We start from the raw sequence: 23,294 nt of genomic DNA, 5'->3' as shown, positions 1-23,294 counted from the left end.
CTGAGCCACGTGTGTGTGCATGTGAGTCCTTTGTGTGTGCAGTTTAAAATCATAAATCCGATTTTCTATGATGATAAAACACAAGGTACAGGCATGGACAAAAACGGCTAATTATATTACTATAAAACTATTTTGTTGTTGCTTTAAGTCTTCAAAAGCGGTGGAAGTAATTGCACCAGAATTGTGCAATATTTTAGTTCTTGATCTTTCGCAATATATTTCCCATGTAGTTTCCTGTCACTCCTCCACAAAATGCATTTCAGTGAACTGGCCTTGACCAGCACTGATCGGAGTCGTCTACAGCCCACATGTGTATAAGAATATTTCACTCTCATTTAGCATGCCAAGAGATAGGAGCCTCCTCCACATTACACTCAGTTGATTTCACTCTTCCAGCACCTGCTCGATAAACGTTTCCCCTCCTGCCGGAGAGCCTGTTTTTAAAGTCTGGCTTGGCAGCCAATGACAAGAGGACACCACATCAGACTGGGGACTGTGTGTAAAACAGCACTGACTTCCTCTGATGACAACACCTCAGCTGCTTTGCTAAACAAATAAGGATGAACAAGTCTCTTGATTAAATGTTCAAATTTAATGTGCCAGTGTATGCATCATCTCCCATGATGGCTGTTTGACTGACCCAACAGCTACTGAATCTTTCATATGACATGATTTAGCACGTTTAGCAAGTTGATTTCTATATTTTGACTTCAAACCATCTGTTGAAAATAAAAAAATAATTGTGATTTCCCAAATGGTGGGATATGTTAAGGTGTACACTGTCAAAATTGATTTTTTATTTTTACTAAATAGCCTATGTTCCGCAAAATCTAAACAGAACTACAAATTTGAACATTGAATGATTAATCTAATAGCACATAAATCATGAAAATATTGCACAAGCTGAAACACACACACATGTTCTGGAGTGATTTTAAAAGGGCAAAAGAAAGATGTTTTTGAACAATGTGTCTCTTAAAAACAGTTGTAAATGTTCACATAAGCTGTTTATCCCTATACACATATTAGCAGGATGTTATCTATCCTTTTAAACAGCAGGGACATAGATACACCCTTTTTTCTATCTCCAATGTCAGGCATGTGTGTTGACTAGACTTTTATAAATCACTAAAAATATATTTATAAAACACTAAAAATAATGATCGGGATGAGAGAAAAGACTGAGCAGGTAAACAAGAGCCATTAAGGATATATGCCATATATACAAATTAATTTGTTTGATTTAAAATTTCAAATGTTTCAAATACTGACTAAAATAAATTTCTGATTATAATCTGGTGTGGTTCCCATGACACTATCATTTTTTTTTTTCTGAAAACTCCATTAAATGTTGGCATGATGTTACTAGCAGCGATACTGGGGACAGTGATTCTTTGTTATAAAAAATGTGTGCACAAATACTAAATTATCTAAAAGTATGACTCAAGTTTTAGGAAGTGCAAAACAGAATTCCTCCTTTAACACTTCTACTTTGTTACAGAGAGGAACTTAAAAAGTCAGGGCAGATGATGTAGCCCAATTTTTTATATTTTAGGAAAGTAACATTTCTACATTTTTAGTAATAATATGAAATATTTAAAACAGAATTAAACAGTTTTGCTACTATATCCTTAAACCTAGATTAAATTTTTTTTTTAAATCTTACCACCATAATCTATTGTCCCACATTCACTTCAGATTAAACTTTCCTCTTTGTTTAAACTTCTTCTTGTTTAAATCTTGTACATATTTGTAGCATAGATTAACAGGTTCAAATCATGTTCGAAGAGGATTCTGGAAAACTGCCAGAAAATGCTTCATGGTGATACTTTACGGTAGCTGAAGGGTGCCCAAAAAAACAAAAACAGACTAAAAAAAAAAACATATATATCTATGCTTGTGCTGTTGGTATATCTTAGCCAAATGAGAATCAAGGTGGTTAACCACATATGATTAACAGATGGAACACATTTCTAACGGTAACCTGCAACAGGATATGTACCTGAACAAAACAAGATATTTGGAGGTGTTAAACATATTAGTATCTTCTAGCACAACCTGAGACTATTTTCATGAACATCTCTTGCTGCTATTGTGGTTAGAGGCCTCTGAACTCACTCGACCTCTGAAGCCCCCGTTGGGTGAAAGGTCACAGAAAGAACACGCATTCACACGTCAAAATGAAGCCTTCTAACATTTAAAACAGTTAAATTATCAAGTAAACATGTTTTAAATATGCTTTCCTGTAAATTATTCTACTATTATATTCTATTTATCTCCTTATTTGCCATTAGCATTACATGACTTTTGTGCTCATTAATCCGATGCCATTAAGTAACAACAGACTGTGTCAGTCCTCTGATCATTTATCAGAATTAGTTTCAAAATAAGGATTAGCTACCAGGGCAGATCCAAAGATTAAACAACAGTGCATTTAACTATGCTGATATGTGACACTTTATTATGAGGAATATTTTCAGTATAGAAAATAATTAAGTATCTTATTTGAAATTACTATGTAAAAATAAATAGATATAATGAATATAACCATTACAAACATAAATAACAGGAAAATTTTGTGTTTGTTTCTTAACATTGATACGTATAATTGTAAAACACTAAAATATTAAACATTTTACATATCATAAACACCTTAAATTATCTTTGTGCAGATAACTATGAAAGCTGGGTTCTGCCATGAAAAAATAAAGGGTAATTGCATCTTCCCAATTTAGAATTTGTTTTTCACATTTCTAAGATGTAAAAAGATGTCAACTAGCAATTTTTGAAAAAAGTCAAGATTTGTCAGATTGTAAACTCTGAATTTTGACTTTTAAGATTTGTAATTGCTATTTTTATTCACAATTCTGACTTTTTTTCTTAGAACTGCAAGTTTATATCTAACAATTCTGACTTTCTATCTTACAATTTAAAAAAAAAAATTCAGAAGTGTGTGATATACAATTCCACACATTTCCATTTATTATTTTTTATTCTGGAAATATAGTTTTTTTAGTTTTTATTAAGAAATGGGGCTCCATAGATAACGTTGTGTCTCTTTGCCATTGGTATGTTTAGTCCGAGGTCATTCAGGATGTTTCTGGACTGTATTGTTTGACAGTTTCAACAATAGTTGAAACCTCTGCCATGGCGCCTTTACCTGTGAAGACAGCAAGACTGGAATGTAAGACGAGCTAAAACACAAGAAACATTAATTCATTAAGTCCTTCTTTGATCAAGGAGCATGCTTATTAAAGCCTGCCAGATTCCATCTGTTTGATCTTCAGTTGACGAATAATGCATGAGTGATTTCACACGTCGATTAGAATTTTTTATCTGTGCCATTTTCCCTTATCAATGCAATAGCCTCATAAAACCCACACACTGTCTTAGAAGATACCTTCATCTCCACAGACTAGTTTTTTGGCAATGCATGGTATCTCAACGTAGCCAAAGCTTTTAAGCGTGGCCACTTGCTGTGCAGTGATAGGGTGCTGCCACATGGCTGTGTTCATAGCAGGACAGAAGAGCAGAGGACGGCTGGAGTCCCAGGCCCGCACCACACACGTCTGTCATCAACAAAATGGATTAACACACTTAGATACTAATGTATCAAAGCAAATCCATACAAAATGCCACAACAATGTAATAAATACACAACCTACCAGGAGGTTGTCACATATTCCACTGGCAATTTTACCAAGTGTGTTGGCATCCAGTGGAGCGATTACTAGCAGATCTGCCCAACGTCTAAGTTCAATATGAAGCACAGGGTCAGAGCGCTTTGTCCACATCTAGCATAGAAATATAAAGAAAACCCTTCATATCTTCTATGAAAAATGCTGCCAGTCTGGCTACTGATGTAACATCATAGCAGGAAACAATATTATGTTGTTCTTTGAAAAGTTTGAAGATGTGTTGCTTCCTCTTCAAAGGCTGTATTTACCTCCCACTCATCCTTATCTGTGTACACACGGACAGGGACTTCACTGATATCGTAAAAATGAGTGGCATGGTCAGTGGTGACCACACGGACATCAACCTAGAGAACAGAACAGAAAAAAGTATGTGTTCACTCCCGAAAAACATATCTTTAAATATAGCTTTTAACCTTGACATAGATTTCACCCAGATTTAAAATAATTACTAATTCACAATAACAAATTAACAGTACAAAAAATCTTAAAGTTATGATAAATATTGGAAGGAAATTAAACAAATATATATTTATATTTTTATACATTTATTCAGTTATTTATTTATAAATCAATCAATAAAACAAACAAATACATCAAAACATCTCTTTTAAAGTCTATTTTATTAATTCTGAAAGGCAAAATGCCACAGCCACTTATAATTATTTAAAATTATTAAAATGATATAAAAATAATCCATATGTTAACTTAAATAAGAACTAAACATTAAAACTCTTAAAAGAGAACTAGCATAATTTCCATGTTTAAAAAGTTTACTTGGTGTTCTATAAATTAAAATGTAGTCATATCCTATTAGAATAACTTTCTATATTGTAACAACAGCACTCCCTAGTGGATAAATGTATGAAATGACGGTGACATTGGCGAACATGATAAACTCAACGATAGTGGCTCTGTGAAATCATGTAGAAACTGTCTAAACATATATCATATACTTACCCCTGGAATCTCCAGTAGTTGTGTTACCAACAAAGGCGCCTTGAGTGCAGCTACACTGCCAGTCAAGCCAACTAGAACATTACGTTTTCTACTATTTGTTTGCAAGTCCAGTTGAATATGATCAGATTCAGAACTCCGCTGCATCGTTAAAACATAAAACTTAATCTTGTTAACTATACAAGACTTTTTGTATTTGCTTAGTTTCACCTGTCTGAAGTATTTCTTTGGTAAGGTATGATATTTGTATCATTCATATTTGAAATGCATTTTGAAATGAAATTTTACTGGACAATTAAACTACACATTTAAGTATCAGTAAGTCTAGAGTCCGTGCAGGTCAGTCGTATAGACTGCATAAAAACGGTCAGTCGTCGCTCGCGCTTCACGTTTTGTTTACTTCCGTAAACATTGGAGCTGTTACAAACATCGTCACAGCGCCGTCGCTGGCTGGAATTACCGAGTAAAAGGACATACGAAGCCGTCAAACTGATAATATCCTTACATATAAGATGATGTAAGCCTTTATTTGTGAGAAGGAAATATAATTTGAACTTCATTAAAAAAAAAAAGTAATTCCCAGTGACGAGTTGTGCTAACGTTACCCATAATCACGAAGACAGCTCAGGATATTAAATATTGTAAATATTTCATACTTATAATAAGAATCGATAAATTGATAGTTTTGCATTGCACATTGTATTTATTTCTTCATTTCGCATGTTGTTCATTTGTTCGATTACGTCATTCGCAGTGCTTCATGGGTAGCGTAGTTCATTGTCTTGTACCGTTGACATTTTCTCCGTTTTCCGTTTCCTTAAATAAATGTTTGAAAGCTGTGACTTGTCTCAGGGCCGGGTGGTTCGATTCGAGGCTTAAAACCTTTTTACTTTTTATATTTTATAGAAAATAAATTGGATACTTCCGGAATTAGTAAAAGTGGGCGGTGAGTGTTGATTTCACGACACGTGCACGCACGCGCACTCGTATGACAGAATACTTAGAAACGTCTTACGGCTGCTTGTTGCAAGATTTACATAGCCTGTCATTCATTGTTAAATCTGAGTAAGGCGCATTATTGAATGTGAATATTTGTAATGCAGCTTCTCACACCTCACGTGTACTGGGCTCAGCGGCACGGGGAGATATACCTGCGAGTGGAGATCAGTGATGCACAGGTAATAACAAACCTGCTTTTGGGCAATTTTTAAATTATAGTTCTTTTCGCATTTATTGTTTTTAATATATATGCAAATCCAGATCGTAGGTTACAGAACTGTAAAATGAATAGTGATTAATGTGGGAGGAGACTGGCCAGCAACTAGTTTCAGGTGTAGATGGTTAGTTCTATCATTAAGATCGCATAAAGGGTTCTTGCAGCAATAGGTGGTGGTTTTTCTGCAGTTCTGGCGTGTGTCTGTTGTGCTCAACGTGCAGCCTCCGTACTCTTTCGTAGGCTGATTATTTAAGAGGTTTATTCTCTGTCTGGGAAATGAGGCAGACAAACATTTATTGCTGCGGTACCTTCAATGGGCTGATGGCCGTGTTGGAATACTGAATAACGTACCTTTTATCAATCATGTTTGGGGATTGAGAGCTGAGATTGGGTAACTGTGTTGCAGTTGTACTTTCGCTGAAGGGCAGACCAGCCACTGTTTCTTGTATATTTTAGATTTGTATTGTGGTTTATTGTTATTTGATATTGATTTTGATCTTAAATGTTATTTGTCATTTGTTTTGTTTTCTTTGGTACTGCTCTCCTCTTTTGTGTGTTCCAGTGGTCAGAGGCTTTGTACAGGGCCGGGCCTGCATCTACACTAGACCTCCTTCGGTGTGGGTGATTTGGCTGGTGTGACACTGCTGTGTGGTGTGTACTGGAAGTTGGCACTGAAATAGTGACTTAAAGGTTACTACTTATTTGCAGTGTATGCTGTGGGGTTTCTTCTGTCTTCTTCTGTCTCTTACAGGTGGTAGGAGGTCCACAAGAGCAGGCCCGACCCTCTTGCGGTCTTGAGGAGAGCCAATTCCAACTTCTGTGAATGTTTTTAACATTTGATGGTTCTATTGGAACAATAAAATTGTTACCCTTTGTTACAAACTACATTTGTTGTCCATAATCCGTATTGTGACCCCTAGAGGGCTCCTCCTGCCTTAAATAAGGAGGTGGCGTAGTCCGCTTATATTTACTACACTACATTAATAACAACAGTCTCTGTAAGTCTGTTGACAGGGCTTGCATCAAGCCTAGGTCACAGAGGATAAAAATGAAGATTATTACTGAAAGGGAGATCAGGAAGTGATCCTGCTGAACCCACCAACCATCTGGCCTAGTTACAATGACAGAGCAGGTTTTATTTACTATCCAGGTTCTGACACAGGAGGAGCATCTTCTGCCCATTTCCCCCTAAATGCTTTCTCAGGGCAGGTTAAAGCTTGTTTGACCAGTCTTCTTATTAAAGTGAATAGACTGAATATACTTCTGCCACGAGAGCTCTGGAACCAAGGTGGTATTGCTGTGGTATATTAATAGGTTTGCTGTGACGTCCCTTTATGCAAATAACTGTTAAAACAGTTTAGAAAGCTGTTACATTGTTACCTTAGTATGTCTCCAATAAGTCAGAATGGCAAAAGAAAAATAAATACCATACATAGGTCAAACTATGTGATTTTCATTTCCAACCCTGTCAACACAAGCCCCAAGTATTCACAAATACAATATATAGTTTATCAGGTTTACAAATAACACTTTTATATTTTATCAAAGAAAAAACACAGTTAAGGGTTGAATCAAATAACAGATTTCATGATTTTTAGTTGCTTTAGCTTATTTAATGCTTGTTTTGTCTTTATTTAATCTTGCGGCAGCGGCACCCAAGTTTGCTGAGGCCCCTTAGAGGACATTGGCCCCTAGTTGAGAACCGCTGTTATTAACTGTTCAGTACGTTATAATATTTTACTGAAACCTCATGAAAACAGCAGGGTTTCCACGGAGCAAGAAAAAAGTAAAAATCTGTTATAATATTGGTCTGCTGGTCAAGTGTGAATGTATAAAATAAGTTCATTTCAGATGCTGTAACCATTTAAAAATACATGGAATATCAGAAAGCCTGACTTTTTTTTATTATGTATTCTATATATTATTGAAGCTTCATTATTTTTTCTGGGCATTATAATATCTGTTTGATGCATGGTGCATTTGAAGGCATTGTACTGATAAAGCAGGCAGTGGGAGGAGGAGCTTGAATCTTGACTTCACACTTCTTTGTACTCGTTTTGTCTCGCACAGAGACTCAGTATTGGTGTCGAAGAGAACATCCTTCACTTCAAAGGTACCTCTCCCGACTAACCGTCAACTGGATGCTCTTTCTGTTCAGTTGTGTGACTTCTGTTTCTTCTGCTCTTTTCGAGGTCAAGGGCACGGAGCGAAAGGAGAAAATGAATATAAATTCAGTCTGGAATTCCTAAAACCTGTTAAACCTGAGGTAACAACCATCTTCCTTTATACTGTTGTGAGAAATTTCTGAAAGCATCTATATATAAAGTATTTGGTTGCATAATGAAGCACAGAATGAACATGAAAATGTTTGTGTCTACAGGTGAAACACAAATCCACCCAGCGGCAGGTGAATATCACAGTAAAGAAGCAGGAGCACGCCTGGTGGGATCGACTCACTAAGCAAGAGAAGAAGCCTCTGTTTTTAGCACCTGATTTTGACCGCTGGCTGGATGAATCAGATGCAGAAATGGAGCTCAGAGAGAAGGTGAAGAGGTTTACTAATAACCAAAAACACTAATTATTTGTTCTACTTGAGGAGCTTCACTGATGTCTGATGTATTAAACGGTTGTCTGTACACAGGAAGAGAAAATGAATAAAATCAACACTGAGTCAAGGGTTCGTAAGGACCGTGAGTATATACTGATTTTTTTTCCAAGTAGAAAGTAAACACATTGTGTCAGCTTACCAAATAATAACCATGTTTTCATTACTCTTTTTATGTTCCTGTGTTTACAGCTTTTCTTGGCTTGAAAAAAGGTTTTCTCTTTATGTACAACTTGGTCCAGTTCCTCGGTTATTCCTGGATATTTGTCAACATGACTGTACGTTTGTTCATTCTTGGCCAAGGTTAGTCTAGTTTTTCAGCTTTTTGTAAGCAGTTTAAAGATACACTTCTGCTTTTTAGCTGATATTGTTGTGAGGAAATGCATCTCATTTGCATTTTTTTTTTTTATACAGAAGGCCTGCCTGGTCTGTTATGCAAATTTTTGTGTGTGTGTGTGTGTGTGTATATATATATATATATATATATATATATATATGTAATAGAAAGAGAGAGAGAAATAATTCAGTTTAGGGCTTCTAAATCCCTTTCAAACACAGGTTAAAAATTGTAAATTCTCGCTGGGCATTTTACAAGTGAGGTTTTTACCCAGGGGTTAAGAAACCTCTGCTCTGAAACATGGTAAGCACAGCTTTTGCAGTTGTGTGCTGTGTTCATCCAATCAATGATACTGACACCACAAATATGGAATAGGATGAATTATTTAGGATGAATTATGAGCTGTGTGAAAAAGCCACTGTAATTGGTTGGTGTAAAGTGGTTCTCCAAAGTTGTCTTTGCTCGGAGTTCAGTATGGTCTTCACTGTTTTTTACCCAACAGATTCTTTCTACGACACATTTCATACTATTGCCGACGTGATGTACTTCTGTCAGATGCTGGCAGTAATGGAGATTATTAATCCTGCTGTTGGGCTGGTTAAGACTGGAGTCATGCCTGCTTTCATTCAGGTATGTCTGGTGCGCCTCATGCATTTGTAACCAATTCAACGCACTTCATTATATACTGCTTTGAATAATCAATTTAATGACAGTGAGATATTTACATTCCTGTTGTTAAAGGTGATGGGGAGGAACTTCATCCTTTTCGTCATATTTGGCATTTTAGAGGATATGCAGAACAAGCCAGTGGTCTTCTTTGTCTTCTATCTATGGAGTATGATTGAAATATTCAGGTAATTAATAGTTACATGTGCATGTTTATTAAGAGCAGTTTCTGCTGATGATGTGGAAATGTAGGAGCTTGTGTGGTGGGGTAGACTGCATTCTTTATCTACAGGATATCCTCTTCTTTATGCTAATATTTTAACTTCCTATTTGCAGTCAGGTTTGTTAAAGCAAATGCATTTTCTCTTTCCAAAATATATTGAAAATTAGAACCTTAATTGGAATTACAGCAACAGAATACATGCTACATTTGAAAGAAGTTTACCGGTGTATCTTTTTCAGCTTGGTATATGTATAAATATGTATATTTATGATTTTAGGCCTTTTTATGTTCTTTGCTCTTTAATCAGTGATGTGGTTTCTGTAGAGCAACAGTTTATCCACACTTCTTCCGCTATCATTTTATTCCTGTGCACTCTCACAATTTATCACTAGGAGACACACATCTGTGTGCAAATAGTGAAATGGCAGTCAGTCCCTCAAAACTAGGGCTGAAAGTAATGTAACTAGTTCATATGACAAATTATAAGTGAGAAATGAGAAGTTTTGTATGTTACATTTTTGTGATTTGTTTGGATTTTATATATATATATATATATATATACACACACACACACACACACACACACACACACACACACCACTAACTTAAAAAGTTTGGGGTCACTAAGATTTTTTTTTTATTCAGCATTCAGTTATTCAAAAGTGGCAGTAAAGGGATTCAAACAATTACAAAAGATTTAGATTTTAAATAAATGCTGTTCTATTATATTTATGGATTTAGCTTTTGAAATTTGTATTCATTAACGAATCCTGAAAAAAAAAATGGTTTCTCAAAAAATTTTAATCAGCTGTTTTCAATCAGAAATTTTTCCTGAGCGTCAAATCAAGGATCACGTGACAGTGAAGACCGGAGTGAATTATATTAGTTTCACAATGTTGTTTAAATGTATTTTTGATCTAATCAATGCAGTATAACAGAACGTAAATATCTTTCAAAACTTTTTACATGGTAGTGTATTTTTCTATTTTAATTTAAAAAGCAGTGTTGTTGTTGTTGTAATCATCTGAGCCCTACAGCTCAATCCTAAAAGGGACTTTTGTTGAATGAAAATGGATCTAATCCTGCATTTGTAAAAATGAATCATAGGTATCCTTTCTACATGTTGGCCTGCATTGATACTGAATGGAAGTTGTTAACTTGGTTGAGATACACCATATGGATACCGCTGTACCCTCTCGGAGTTCTAGCTGAAGGTATGTTTTCTAAATTAAGTAGATTATTAAGTAATAATCTTTAGTTTAGCCCTACCAGAAGGAAAAATCATGATGGGCTGAAGGCGAGACATTTATATATAATGTGCACGTGTAACTGACAGCTTTGGTAATGCTCCCTTATATTATGATCAGCTGTGGCGGTGATCCAGTCCATCCCCATCTTTGATGAAACCAAACTCCTCAGTATTCCTCTGCCTAAAGCCATTGGCACCTCTCTCAGCTTTTCCTACATCCTGCAGCTCTACCTGGTGATCATGTTCTTGGGTAAGGTCCAAAAAAAGCATGCAAAGAAGTGAATCCACAATGTTTGTCCAATGTATTATTGATAGGCATTTTGAGCATAAACTGAGTATAAATTGCCATTACACTATTATGACGTTAATATTTTTAAATTCCCTAATATTTCCATGATCTCCATGTCTGTGGGGACCCTGTAAAAGAGTATAACTGCTATGCAACATAAATATATTTTGGACAATTTCAGGGCTCTTCATCAACTTCCGCCACCTCTTCAAGCAAAGGAGTAGACGGTTTCGCACAAAAAAGAGGAAAGCCAACTGAGAGGGGAAGGGGAAGCCACATTTCACTCTCCATGTGTATCTCGGTTTTCTTTTTCTTAATTTGCAGCCTTCATTTTCTTTCTTTACATTTGCCCTCCCTCACAGAGAATTCAAACACATTCTTTCAAACACCATCTCAATTGCATTTACTTTTTTTACATGCTGAAAGACCATGTCCGAGTTGTAGAGGATATGGATGATTCATTTAAAACACTAGTAAGAAATAGATCTTCTCAAACCAGGACCATGAAGGTATTTATACATTGTATCATTCCATCTATATGCAGTATGCTTGTGTGTTTGGTGTTGTAGATTAGCTGTGTGACAGGTTTACTGAAGCAACATTTTATTTTCCTGTCATTCCCTGAGATGTGTTGTAGTAGATAACAACATAGACCATGAACCTCAGGGAAAACATCATGAAGCATTTGAATCACATGAGAAGAGCTGATTCAGTGGCGCTGGATGTGGGAACTGGATGTGAAGGTGTAAATGAAACAGTGAAATGTTTAATTAAATTTCAATGAAACGAAGCATTGATTTTCAGATGACTATTATTAAGCACAAACTAAAGGAAGTTTCATTTTTATTGGTCGTTGTTAGAAAAAGTTATTTACACAAACAGCTGCGGGTCTGAAAACAGATTCCAAACTCTCTAAATGCATTTTCTTGGAAAAGCAATGAATGTTTTTCTTTCCTCAAATTGAGTGTTCAATGTCATAATTTATGTCACATGTTTCCAAACCTTTCTGGCAACTACTACAACATTGAAAATGCCACATTTGTGAGATTCTACTGCAGTAACTTGTTTCCCCTTGGACAAACATTTTGCATTGAGCAAAGTTTTTAAATAAAGGTACATTCCTCTATAACTGATTTGGAAGTTGTCCAATGAACTGTGTACCTCCATCCTCTATATTCTGTCGGCTCCTCCCCCTGAGAAATCAGTGAGCATGGGGGTGATACTGTGTTCATAGGCTGCATACTTGGAGTCTCCACTGCTAGCCAGTTTGAGCTGCTGGGCAGCATGAGAGAGCTGGAAGGCGGCATCGGGATGGGCGGAGTCAGAAAGCAGCGTACACTCTCTCTCCAAAAGTTCAGCCACATTCTTTAAAAGCTCCCAGAAACCAAAGGCAAGAGCGGCCTTCCTCAGACGGTTCAGTTCCTACAGTGATAAAAATAACATTTCACAACAAAAAAGGGTCATACATCTACATATGATATCCTTTCTATATAATAAACGTTATTTAAAAAAAAATGTATTATGTAATATGAATATAATATAAATACCCACCTTATAAAAGGTTTGTGTTTTTTCTGGCAGTTTTCTTGCATTACGGAGAATTTTTTGTACATCTGTCTGAAGGTGTGAGTATAAAAAAAAGTTTAGTGAAATGACTTTTAATTAGTGTCCTGTCAAATATATTAAATTTAGTGTAGTATTCAGGTGTATACCTGCAGTCCACTGGCTTTAATCCAGACAGTAACGTTTTGACCATAGCTTCTTTTGTGTTTTGGCTGTATGGGAAAAGGACTTTTACTGTCATCTTCGCCATAGGGATTCTCAGCTGCATCTGTAGGTCATCCAAACAAAGAATCATAGTCAACAGATATTTATGTCTGTCCAGTAAGCAAAACCTTATTTAAACAATGAGCAAATATTTTTTATTATGTTTTATGTGTTCCTCCATTCTCAGAAGGTACCAAAGCATGAGAGAATAAAATAAATATTTAATCATGCAAAAGTGCGGGATTACCGTTATCCCTGAACCTTGTGTTATTTACCTACAAGTTTCCTAACTGAACTCAGTGAACCATCCAGGTTACTTTTGGATGTAAACCATCCAGGTTACTTTTGTTTCAGTGTATTAATTATTAACTACTTGAACACAATGCATAAAACAATACAGTGTAGTTTATTTTTTATGCTGTTTTAGTGCGGCTCTTACATAAAATGACTGAATAATGAGTAAAAACTTGCTACCTGAGGCAGGGCCAAGCTGTGATATTCTGCCTAGCCAGGGCAGAGGCTCGGAGCCAGGCTCGAAGAGTGACATCATTAGATTGGACTTCTTCTTACTGTCTGCCTGGGAATAAAGCATCCCGAACCAGTCAGGCCTGCCAGAGGAAACATTATGGACAGGGAAAACTTTGATTTCACAGTAACTAGATTATTCATCTCAAATATGCTGGAGATGAAAACAAATTCTTCTAATTTGACAGTGCAATTCACTAAAAGCTAATTTTTAATGTAATGCCAACATTTTGAATGCTTATGAAAAGGCAGATGCATATTTTTATATTGATCCTTACCCTAGTTGTACAAGTGCCACCATCCCCTCCACCTTTAGGCTGCCATGTAGAAGAACACAGAAGTTTGGGCTCTTTCCAGCCATCTGATTTGTGGAGGTTTCTTCCTCTGTGTCATCAGTGGCCCCCGTACCGATCTCATCCCCCTCTGTCAAGCCAAACAATATGCCTGTGAGCCCCAGCAATAAATATGATTCCTGGCAATCCCAAGTAGTGTTGTCATGGTACCAAAATTTCAGTATTAGGTACCGATACCAGTGAAAATCCACGATTCTCGGTACCAAAGCAAAACACACAAATATGCTAATTAAAAAAAAAAAACTTTTTAGCACTAAAAATAAAACCAATGCCATTCTTTATACTTGTTTACAATTGTGTTTAAAGTTTTTCTACTAAAGTTATATAATTATGAAAAACAGTAAACAAGTTTCACCCAAATTTAATTTGTCTTTTATGAAATTCAAACATTTTATTTTTGGTAAATAAAAGGGGATTTTCTATTAAAATTAAAACATGGAAGAAATATTGTGATTTATTTCTTTAAAAAATAATGTTTTATAAATTTTTTCAACAGTAGTAGCAGTATCACTTACATTTTACTAAATAATAGTAATATTTCTAGCACAATGCCTTTATGTAAAAATTAACTTTTAGGCCTAATGAATGCATATTTGTCATTTTAACTGAACTTAAGACTGGTGGTGATGCTTAAGATATTTTTGGTCATTGAGGGTTTCTGTAAAAAAAATAGTAATAGATCATATTAATTATTATTAAAAGATAATACTACTACTAATTCTACTATCATACTAATGTATATACAATGCACTATGAATTGATGAGCTGCTGGGATCATGAATATTAATCACGTTGTCTGCGTTTGGTCAAACTGATTTGCTGAAATCAAAACAGGGACGGTACTAGATCAGCACCACCCAATGAAATTGCCATTTGCGCATTAGCTCCGCCCACTACCGGAGAAACCGGTGTGTCTTCTGCTTGTTCGAAAATTAATATGAATAATTCTAAATGAACTCCATTATTTTGACAGGACAAGACAACAAAGAATAGTGAGATAATTGTCAAGACATCACTTCTCTTTAAAGGCTTTCAACATATTTACCAAAAAATGTATTTAGTAACTTTGAGGGTATTCTCATTTTTTCAACACAACATTTCCACAACACACACACACACAGACAGACAAACATTTAAGTGCTGTTAAACGATTAATCGTATCCAAAATAAAAAGAATTCTTTACATAATAGTGTGTAATGTGTATATTATGTATAAATAAATACAAACTCATGCATGTATACAGTCGTGGCCAAAAGTTTTGAGAATTACTTAAATACGTTTTTATAATAGCAATTTGCATATACTCCAGAATGTTATGAAGAGTGATCAGATGAATTGCATAGTCCTTCTTTGCCATGAAAATTTACTTAATCCCAAAAAAACCTTTCCACTTCATTTCATTGCTGTCATTAAAGGACCTGCTGAGATCATTTCAGTAATCCATCCATCCATCCATCTTCCGCTTATCCGGGGCCGGGTCGCGGGGGCAGCAGTCTAAGCAGAGAACCCCAGACTTCCCTCTCCCTAGACACTTCCTCCAGCTCTTCTGGGGGGACACCGAGGCGTTCCCAGGCCAGCCGGGAGACATAGTCTCTCCAGCGTGTCCTAGGTCTTCCCCGGGGGGTCTCCTCCCAGTGGGACGCGCCCGGAACACCTTCCCGGGAAGGCGTCCAGGAGGCATCCGGAACAGATGCCCGAGCCACCTCAACTGACCCCTCTCTATGTGGAGGAGCAGCGGCTCTACTCTGAGCTCCTCCCGGGTGACTGAGCTTCTCACCCTATCTCTAAGGGATCGCCCAGCCACCCTGCGGAGAAAGCTCATTTCGGCCGCCTGTATCCGGGATCTTGTCCTTTCGGTCATGACCCAAAGCTCATGACCATAGGTGAGAGTAGGAACGTAGATTGACCGGTAAATCGAGAGCTTCGCCTTGCGGCTCAGCTCTTTCTTCACCACGACAGACCGGTACATCGACCGCATTACTGCAGAAGCTGCACCGATCCGTCTGTCAATCTCCCGTTCCATCCTTCCCTCACTCGTGAACAAGACCCCAAGATACTTAAACTCCTCCACTTGAGGCAGGAACTCTCCACCAACCTGAAGTGGGCAAGCCACCCTTTTCCGACTGAGGATTACATTTCAGTAATCGTCTTGTTAACTCAGGTGAGAATGTTGACGAGCACAAGGCTGAAGATCATTATGTCAGGATGATTGGGTTAGAATGTCAGACTTGACCTGTTAAAGGCAGGGTTGGTAATAAATGTATAAACAACTTTCTTCCAAATTTGTTTAAACTTTCTATATATATCAATGCATAATTAAAATGTAAGTACTCTGATAAAAAGAGTGTAAAAATCGAGTGACTCTAGACCGTTTAATCTGTATTAAACACAGCTCATTATTTCCATTTCGGGACGAAACATAGGATTGGCTTAGGCGACTGTCACTCTCTCGCAACCATGGCAACTACCCTTTTGCCACACATGACCTGCCCACTTGCGCGCGCACGTTTGATTTGTGGAATTCCAGAGGCACGGATCCTAGGAATACCAAAACAATGGCAGAGAAACAGCAAGCAAAATTCACAGTACCAGCCTATGCAGTTAGTGAAGGCAAACCAGGCAAAAAAAGGAAGACAGTAACAGTACAAGAAAAGGCAATGAACAAAAAGTCTTTGGATAAACAAAGAAATAAAACGCGAGTTAATATCGGCGTGGCTTTCCAGCCATGGCGAGAACTGAGGGAACTCAAGGGGCTGAAAAGTGACTCCTTGATGGCTTTATTTCTGCTGGACAGGTAAATCTTTCTTTTTGTATTTTGATCATACATATTTTTTTCACGAAGCATGTGTCATTAGCACACGTAGCTGCGTAATATAGCTAACATAACATTACTTAGCGAGCCATAGTAGAGACGATAAATAATCTATAGGAGCCCAGAAGGGAGGGGGTGGAGTGAATGGAAATAATGAGCTGTCTTTAAAACAGTCGTGAGAGGTCTACTACACTCGATTTTTATACTTTCTTTTTCAGAGTACTTACATTTTAATTATGTATTGATATATAAATAAAGTTTAAACATATTTGAAAAAAAAGTTTTTTATACATTTTTTTTTACCTACCCTGCCTTTTAAAGGAGGGTGATGCTTGAAATCATTGTTCTTCCATTGTTAACCATGGTGACCTGCAAAGAAACGTGTGCAGCCATCATTGCGTTGCATAAAAATGGCTTCACAGGCAAGGATATTGTGGCTACTAAGATTGCACCTAAATCAACAATTTATAGGATCATCAAGAACTTCAAGGAAAGAGGTTCAATTCTTGTAAAGAAGGCTTCAGGGCGTCCAAGAAAGTCCAGCAAGCGCCAGGATCGTCTCCTAAAGAGGATTCAGCTGCGGGATCGGAGTGCCACCAGTGCAGAGCTTGCTCAGGAATGGCAGCAGGCAGGTGTGAGCGCATCTGCACGCACAGTGAGGCCAAGACTTTTGGAAGATGGCCTGGTGTCAAGAAGGGCAGCAAAGAAAAAAAAACAAAAAAAACATCAGGGACAGATTGATCTTCTGCAGAAAGTATAGTGAATGGACTGCTGAGGACTGGGGCAAAGTCATATTCTCCGATGAAGCCCCTTTCCGATTGTGTGGGGCATCTGGAAAAAGGCTTGTCCGGAGAAGAAAAGGTGAGCGCTACCATCAGTCCTGTGTCATGCCAACAGTAAAGCATCCTGACACCATTCATGTGTGGGGTTGCTTCTCATCCAAGGGAGTGGGCTCACTCACAATTCTGCCCAAAAACAAAGCCATGAATAAAGAATGGTACCAAAACCCCCTCCAACAGCAACTTCTTCCAACAATCCAACAACAGTTTGGTGAAGAACAATGCATTTCCAGCACGATGGAGCACAGTGCCATAAGGCAAAAGTGATAACTAAGTGGCTCGGGGATCAGAATGTTGAAATTTTGGGTCCATAGCCTGGAACCCCCCCAGATCTTAATCCCATTGAGAACTTGTGGTCAATCCTCACGAGGCGGGTGGACAAACAAAAACCCACTAATTCTGACAAACTCCAAGAAGTGATTATGAAAGAATGGGTTGCTATAAGTCAGGATTTGGCCCAGAAGTTGATTGAGAGCATGCCCAGTCGAATTGCAGAGGTCCTGAAAAAGAAGGGCCAACACTACAAATACTGACTCTTTGAATAAATGTCATGTAATTGTCGATAAAAGCCTTTGAAACGTATGAAGTGCTTGTAATTATATTTCAGTACATCACAGAAACAACTGAAACAAAGATCTAAAAGCAGTTTAGCAGCAAACTTTTTGAAAACTAATATTTATGTAATTCTCAAAACTTTTGGCCACGACTGTATATTTAAGAATAATAGGTTATGTTTATATATTAAATATATTTATATATAATATTAAAATATATTTTGTATTTTGTAAATAAACAAGTTGAACAGCTTTGTCATTACAACAGAAGTAACAGAAAATAAATAAGTATGTGGATAAGATGACCTACTGTGGGAAAAAATTATGAAGTAAAATACTGACCTTTGTTCACAGCAATGGGAAGGACCAGGTGCCTGGATAAAACCGGGGGGCTGGAGATATCTCCAATCTCAATAAAACCCACAATCTCCAAGTCTATATATAAAACACATCAAAGTAAAAGAACTATCAAGTGCACTTTGCTCCAATTTCTTCTATGTAGAATCTAGGTAGAATCAATTCCCTCTATGTAGAATGATTAGCAACAAATAAAAACTTTTTTTTAATAAATGTATTGCCTGAATAAAGGCTTAAAATGTAAAGTAGCACTTTAAGATGTCTCCAACAATATTCTCACAAAACTGAAGTTGAGTCACTGATGTCACATGGACTATTTTACCGATGTCCTTACTATGTTTCTGGACCAGGGAACATTACAGTTGCAATGTTGTGTATGGAGGGTCAGAGAGCACTCACATTTCATCAAAAATATCTTAATTTGTGTTCTGAAGATAAATGAAGCTCTTATGGGTTTGGAACCACACGAGGGTGAGTAATTAATGACAGAATTATCATTTTGGGGTGAATTAAGCCTTTAACATTAAGGACACAATATTTCACTAGCTTCTTTGCTCATACCTGTTTGCACTGTTCTGGGCATGGGATCCACTTCCTCGTCTATCGTCACTGGCTCTGGCCTGGGAAAGACCTGCACATCAGAAGTCAGGTTCCCACAGCGCAGCACCGCATGGAAGGGAGAGTATGCCTGGTCAATCAGCTTACTGCCAACACAAAAGTAATGTTAACCTCAAAATGTTGCATAAACAGCAGAATGCACTAAATTCAATAAAATACAAAAATATATAGAGTTTTTAGTAGTACAGTTGAAGTGATGTTTAACAGAGCATTTTCATCTGGAGAAAGTCTTATTTAAATTAGCCTGGAATAAAATAATTATAAAAAAAAATGCTAATTATGAAATTCTAGTCTGATTGGCTACAGAGCAAACCACTGTTGTCTAATGACTTGCCTAACTAACCTAACTTGTCTTATTAAACTAATTAATCCTCTAAGCCTTTGAATTACACTGTAGGATGAGAATTTGTATCTTTCAAAAAACAAGTAAAATAATATGTACTGTCATCATGGCAAAGACAGAAAAATAGATTAGACTTGAGAAAAATAATTATTAATGCTGACAAAGGAGGAGAAGCATATACACGTTTATCAAAGCATTTTCAAATGTGTCAAGAACAGCCGTGAGAAGTATTATCAAGAATTTGAGGAGACGCACACAGTGGAGAACAGGCAGAAAGATTTCAAAAACTTTGAAAAGAAAACTATTGACAGTGGTTTCTAAAGACCCAAGAACAACTGCCAAGACACTAGTGAATGATTTAATCAAGTCTTGGATTGATATCTCAATGAAGACGGACACTAGAGGCCCGGACAGGAATGGACTGTGAGGTTTCCGGCCATGAAAATCTCCTCTTCTGAAGAGGAGACACTTCCAAGCGAGACTGAAGTTTAAAGGACAACCTGGAGAAAAACTATGCATTTTAGAAACTTGTCCTTTAGTCAGATGAGACAAAAGTAGAGCTCTTTAGCCATTGAGATGTTGCCTATGTTTGAAGAAGGGACAGATGCTCAACCCAAAGAACACCATCTCCATCTCCAGAGTGAAACATGGAGCTGGAAGTGTAATGCTGTGGGGATGTTTCAGTGATTTGGAGTGATGAATCTCGTCAGGGTCAAAGGAATCATGAAAAGGGAAGACTACTCAAAGATTTTGAAAGACAACCTCACTCAATCGGCAACTAAAGATGGTTTGGGTCAACGTTTTATTTTACAGCATGATAGCGACTCAAAGCATACCTGATGTAGAGATTTACATTTCTGATGTAGAACTACCTCCAAATGAGCAAAGTGAATGTCACTGACTGGCCTGCTCAAAACCCAGATTTGAATCCAACAGAAAATCTGTGGGGCTCACTGACCAACAGGAGACCAACAAATCTGGAGGAGTTTGAGAGATTTGCTAAGGAGGAATAGGCTGCACCTCCTCAGGAGACATGCCTGAAACTTGTCAAAAACTACAACAAACAACTAAAGGCTGTATCAAGCAAAAGGGATACACAATTGACTATTAACATCATAGGGCTAATAATTTTGGCCGTAGACTTTTTTTATTCTAGGTTATTATTTTCTATTTGTATTACAAACATTACAAGCTTCCTAAATAAACATTATGTTTTGAAATTCTGTGTTGAAATTTTTTTTATCTCTGTTAAACAGAATTACTAAAAAACAAATAATGAAATATTTTGTAGGTGGCTAATAAATTTGTCTTCAAATGTATGTATGCAGAAAGTAACATTACTCACCCAAACATAGACTGGACACTTTTAAGACAAAGGGGTCCCTCCATAGTGTATATCTGACCCTCTCCACCATTCAAATTAATCAGCTGTTCTAGGTTAACCATGCTATCCGTAGCTTGGAGCTTCAGGGGACATCAAAACAACATTGATTTAATAAATTACAAACATAAAATAAAGACATTATAAAAAATAAAGTATGTTCTTGAGTGTGTTCATTGTAATGGAATAACTATGTTTGTACATAGACAAAAAATAAACAAGAACTAATAAAAACAAAAGAAACAACAAAATTACTAAAATTAAAACGGAAAATATCAAAATGAAAACGCATTCAAAATAATGATGAATATAAAATAGTCTCTTAATCATAACAAAATAACAATGGTAAGGAGACAGTAAAACAGACTAATGTACCTCCTCTGCATTAGCAATGCACATGACATAGAGTTTGGAAGGGAATGGGAACGGCAGTGGAAATTTCTTGTCCTCCACACGTTGTTTTACTGTTTGCAGGGAATGACGCAAAGATCCACGACCAATGCCAAGTGCACCATCAGTCACCAGAACCACCTACAGGCCACCATAAGAACAACATAAACACTGATAAACAACATCAATGCAGGCAAATCAAAACATTTAGCATTATATCTAAAAATAATTATCTGTAGAAAATAGAACAGAACAATTATCTCAATTGTATATATATATAAAAATAAAAAAAGTTTCAAATCTAGACCTTCTACTAAAGCAGTTACATTTACATTTATGCATTTAGCAGACCCTTTTATCCAAAGCGACTTACAGTGTATTCAGGCTATACATTTTTATTTTTATCAGTATGTGTGTTCCCTGGGAATTGAACCCGTGACCTTTTGCGCCTTTAACACAATGCTCTACCACTGAGTCACAGGAACAGTTACCAGTGTAAAGCATCATTCATGTCCATGAACTAAACAGACCGAACCCATTGCCAGCTATTTAAAAAAGTACAATACATTTATATCTAAATGTATAGTCCAACTTGATTAATCGCATCCAAAATGTGTCCAACATGATTAATCGTATCCAAAATAAGTTTTTGTTTACATAATATATATATGTGTGTACTGTGTATATTTATTATGTATATATATATAAAAACACAAACATATATATATATATATATATGTATATATATATATATATATATATATTTCAGAAAAATATGTCTTTTACAAATTACATTTATATTCATATAAATATATATTTATAAGTGTACTATATATGCATGCTTCACACTATTTTCAATTATTGCTGTTTTTTTTATTTTTTGTTTGTTTTACCTGGCATGGGCAAGAGGTTCCCCATTCCTGCTGTACTATATTACTAACACCTTGCAATGCAGCCTCTAGGCAGGTTTTATCAAAGTCTTCAAGGTTATTCAAGGCTTCCTGCAAAACATTGAATGACAGATAACAATAAGAGACCAGACAATTTATGTTTTATGTAGACAGCATGACAACTGGTCTGATTTTACCTGCAGAGTATTATAGTCTCTGGTGAAAGGCACCATCAGCTCCCAGAGGGAGGAGAAGGAGACAAGTGAAGTGAACTCCAGTCTGTAGTTTGTGGCCATGTGTTCAAACAGCATGGTCAGTCCATGAACTGCCAGGTTCTTTCTCTGAAACTCCTCACTGCCCTCCACTGACACGGGTCGTGTCATGGACAGTGACGAGTCCAAAAGAACCACAGTGGGCATGGTAGCAAGCTCTTCTCGTTACACTTTGAAGAACAGTTATGAATGAAAGCTTGAGATATCTGTGTAAAAACAGGAGCATATGACAATGTGAGCAAAGAGGCTTCTGGAGTGGACATCACAAGCACGTCTGGTTAATTGATAACGCACAAATAAAGTAATTTCCCTGGTTTTTGTTATTGTTACACTCTGCTGAAGAAGAAAAAATAAACAAACAAAAATAGCGTAAACCAGCTTAAGATGGTTTGCTCGTCTTTGCTGGTTTAAACTATTCATGGCCAACTGGTCTCCCAATCTGACCAGTTTACAAAATCCCTCTAAAACCAGAGCTGATTGACCAGGCTGGAGACCATCAAATCTTAGGCTGTTTACATTTTTAATGATACAGAACAAAAAAAGTAAATAAGAATGTTGCTATGTCAGTGTCCTGCCAAACGTTCTCACTGTAAATTTGACTCAGAATGATTATAAACGTTTTATATGCAGTAGGTATTTTCGAATTCAACTCCTTAGTTAGATATGCAAACCAACTTTCGAATATTTCAACAAAATGTTACAATTTTACCCATCGCTGAAATCCCGTCTCCTTAACCCAAGTGTGCACCGTGATAACAAGACCGTTTGGAAACAAAAGGAACATGTTAACTAGTTCCTAGTCGAGAACACGCTAGAGAAAATTATATTATAAAAGTTGTATCTTAATATAAATAAAAATATACAAGAGATAGCCTATACTAAAAAGTACATATATAGGATAATGTTGTGGACAAAAACTGTTAGAATCAGTTACAAATTTTATTGTGGGCCAATT

General features: G+C 36.7%; 3 protein-coding genes across 3 annotated transcripts; 1 reads left to right on the top strand and 2 right to left on the bottom strand.

The window, feature by feature from the left end:
- Positions 1–2,973: 2,973 nt before the first annotated feature.
- On the bottom strand, positions 2,974–4,933 carry LOC132101951 (phosphopantothenoylcysteine decarboxylase-like). The gene is made up of 5 exons (XM_059507159.1): positions 4,656–4,933; positions 3,947–4,042; positions 3,666–3,794; positions 3,401–3,569; positions 2,974–3,160 (listed from the first exon to the last, which is right to left on the bottom strand). The coding sequence occupies exons 1-5, from the start codon at positions 4,797–4,799 to the stop codon at positions 3,090–3,092; spliced, it is 609 nt and encodes a 202-aa protein (XP_059363142.1). The 5' UTR covers positions 4,800–4,933; the 3' UTR covers positions 2,974–3,089.
- Positions 4,934–5,665: 732 nt separating this feature from the next.
- On the top strand, positions 5,666–12,366 carry LOC132101531 (very-long-chain (3R)-3-hydroxyacyl-CoA dehydratase-like). The gene is made up of 11 exons (XM_059506566.1): positions 5,666–5,830; positions 7,939–7,981; positions 8,061–8,134; positions 8,249–8,413; positions 8,510–8,558; positions 8,666–8,776; positions 9,313–9,440; positions 9,552–9,664; positions 10,807–10,913; positions 11,067–11,198; positions 11,419–12,366. The coding sequence occupies exons 1-11, from the start codon at positions 5,750–5,752 to the stop codon at positions 11,493–11,495; spliced, it is 1,080 nt and encodes a 359-aa protein (XP_059362549.1). The 5' UTR covers positions 5,666–5,749; the 3' UTR covers positions 11,496–12,366.
- On the bottom strand, positions 12,064–23,129 carry LOC132101530 (integrator complex subunit 14-like). Its single transcript, XM_059506565.1, has 12 exons — positions 23,049–23,129; positions 22,265–22,545; positions 22,071–22,178; positions 21,163–21,318; positions 20,752–20,870; positions 19,007–19,149; positions 18,431–18,523; positions 13,808–13,952; positions 13,479–13,612; positions 12,950–13,068; positions 12,789–12,854; positions 12,064–12,659 (listed from the first exon to the last, which is right to left on the bottom strand). The coding sequence occupies exons 2-12, from the start codon at positions 22,484–22,486 to the stop codon at positions 12,408–12,410; spliced, it is 1,557 nt and encodes a 518-aa protein (XP_059362548.1). The 5' UTR covers positions 22,487–22,545; positions 23,049–23,129; the 3' UTR covers positions 12,064–12,407.
- Between the last annotated feature and the right edge of the window lie 165 nt (positions 23,130–23,294).

The sequence above is a fragment of the Carassius carassius genome, chromosome 23, assembly GCF_963082965.1.
Source record: "Carassius carassius chromosome 23, fCarCar2.1, whole genome shotgun sequence".
Lineage (NCBI taxonomy): Eukaryota > Metazoa > Chordata > Actinopteri > Cypriniformes > Cyprinidae > Carassius > Carassius carassius.
The sequence above is the reverse complement of the archived record's forward strand: the minus strand, read 5'-3'. Positions and strand labels throughout refer to the sequence as shown.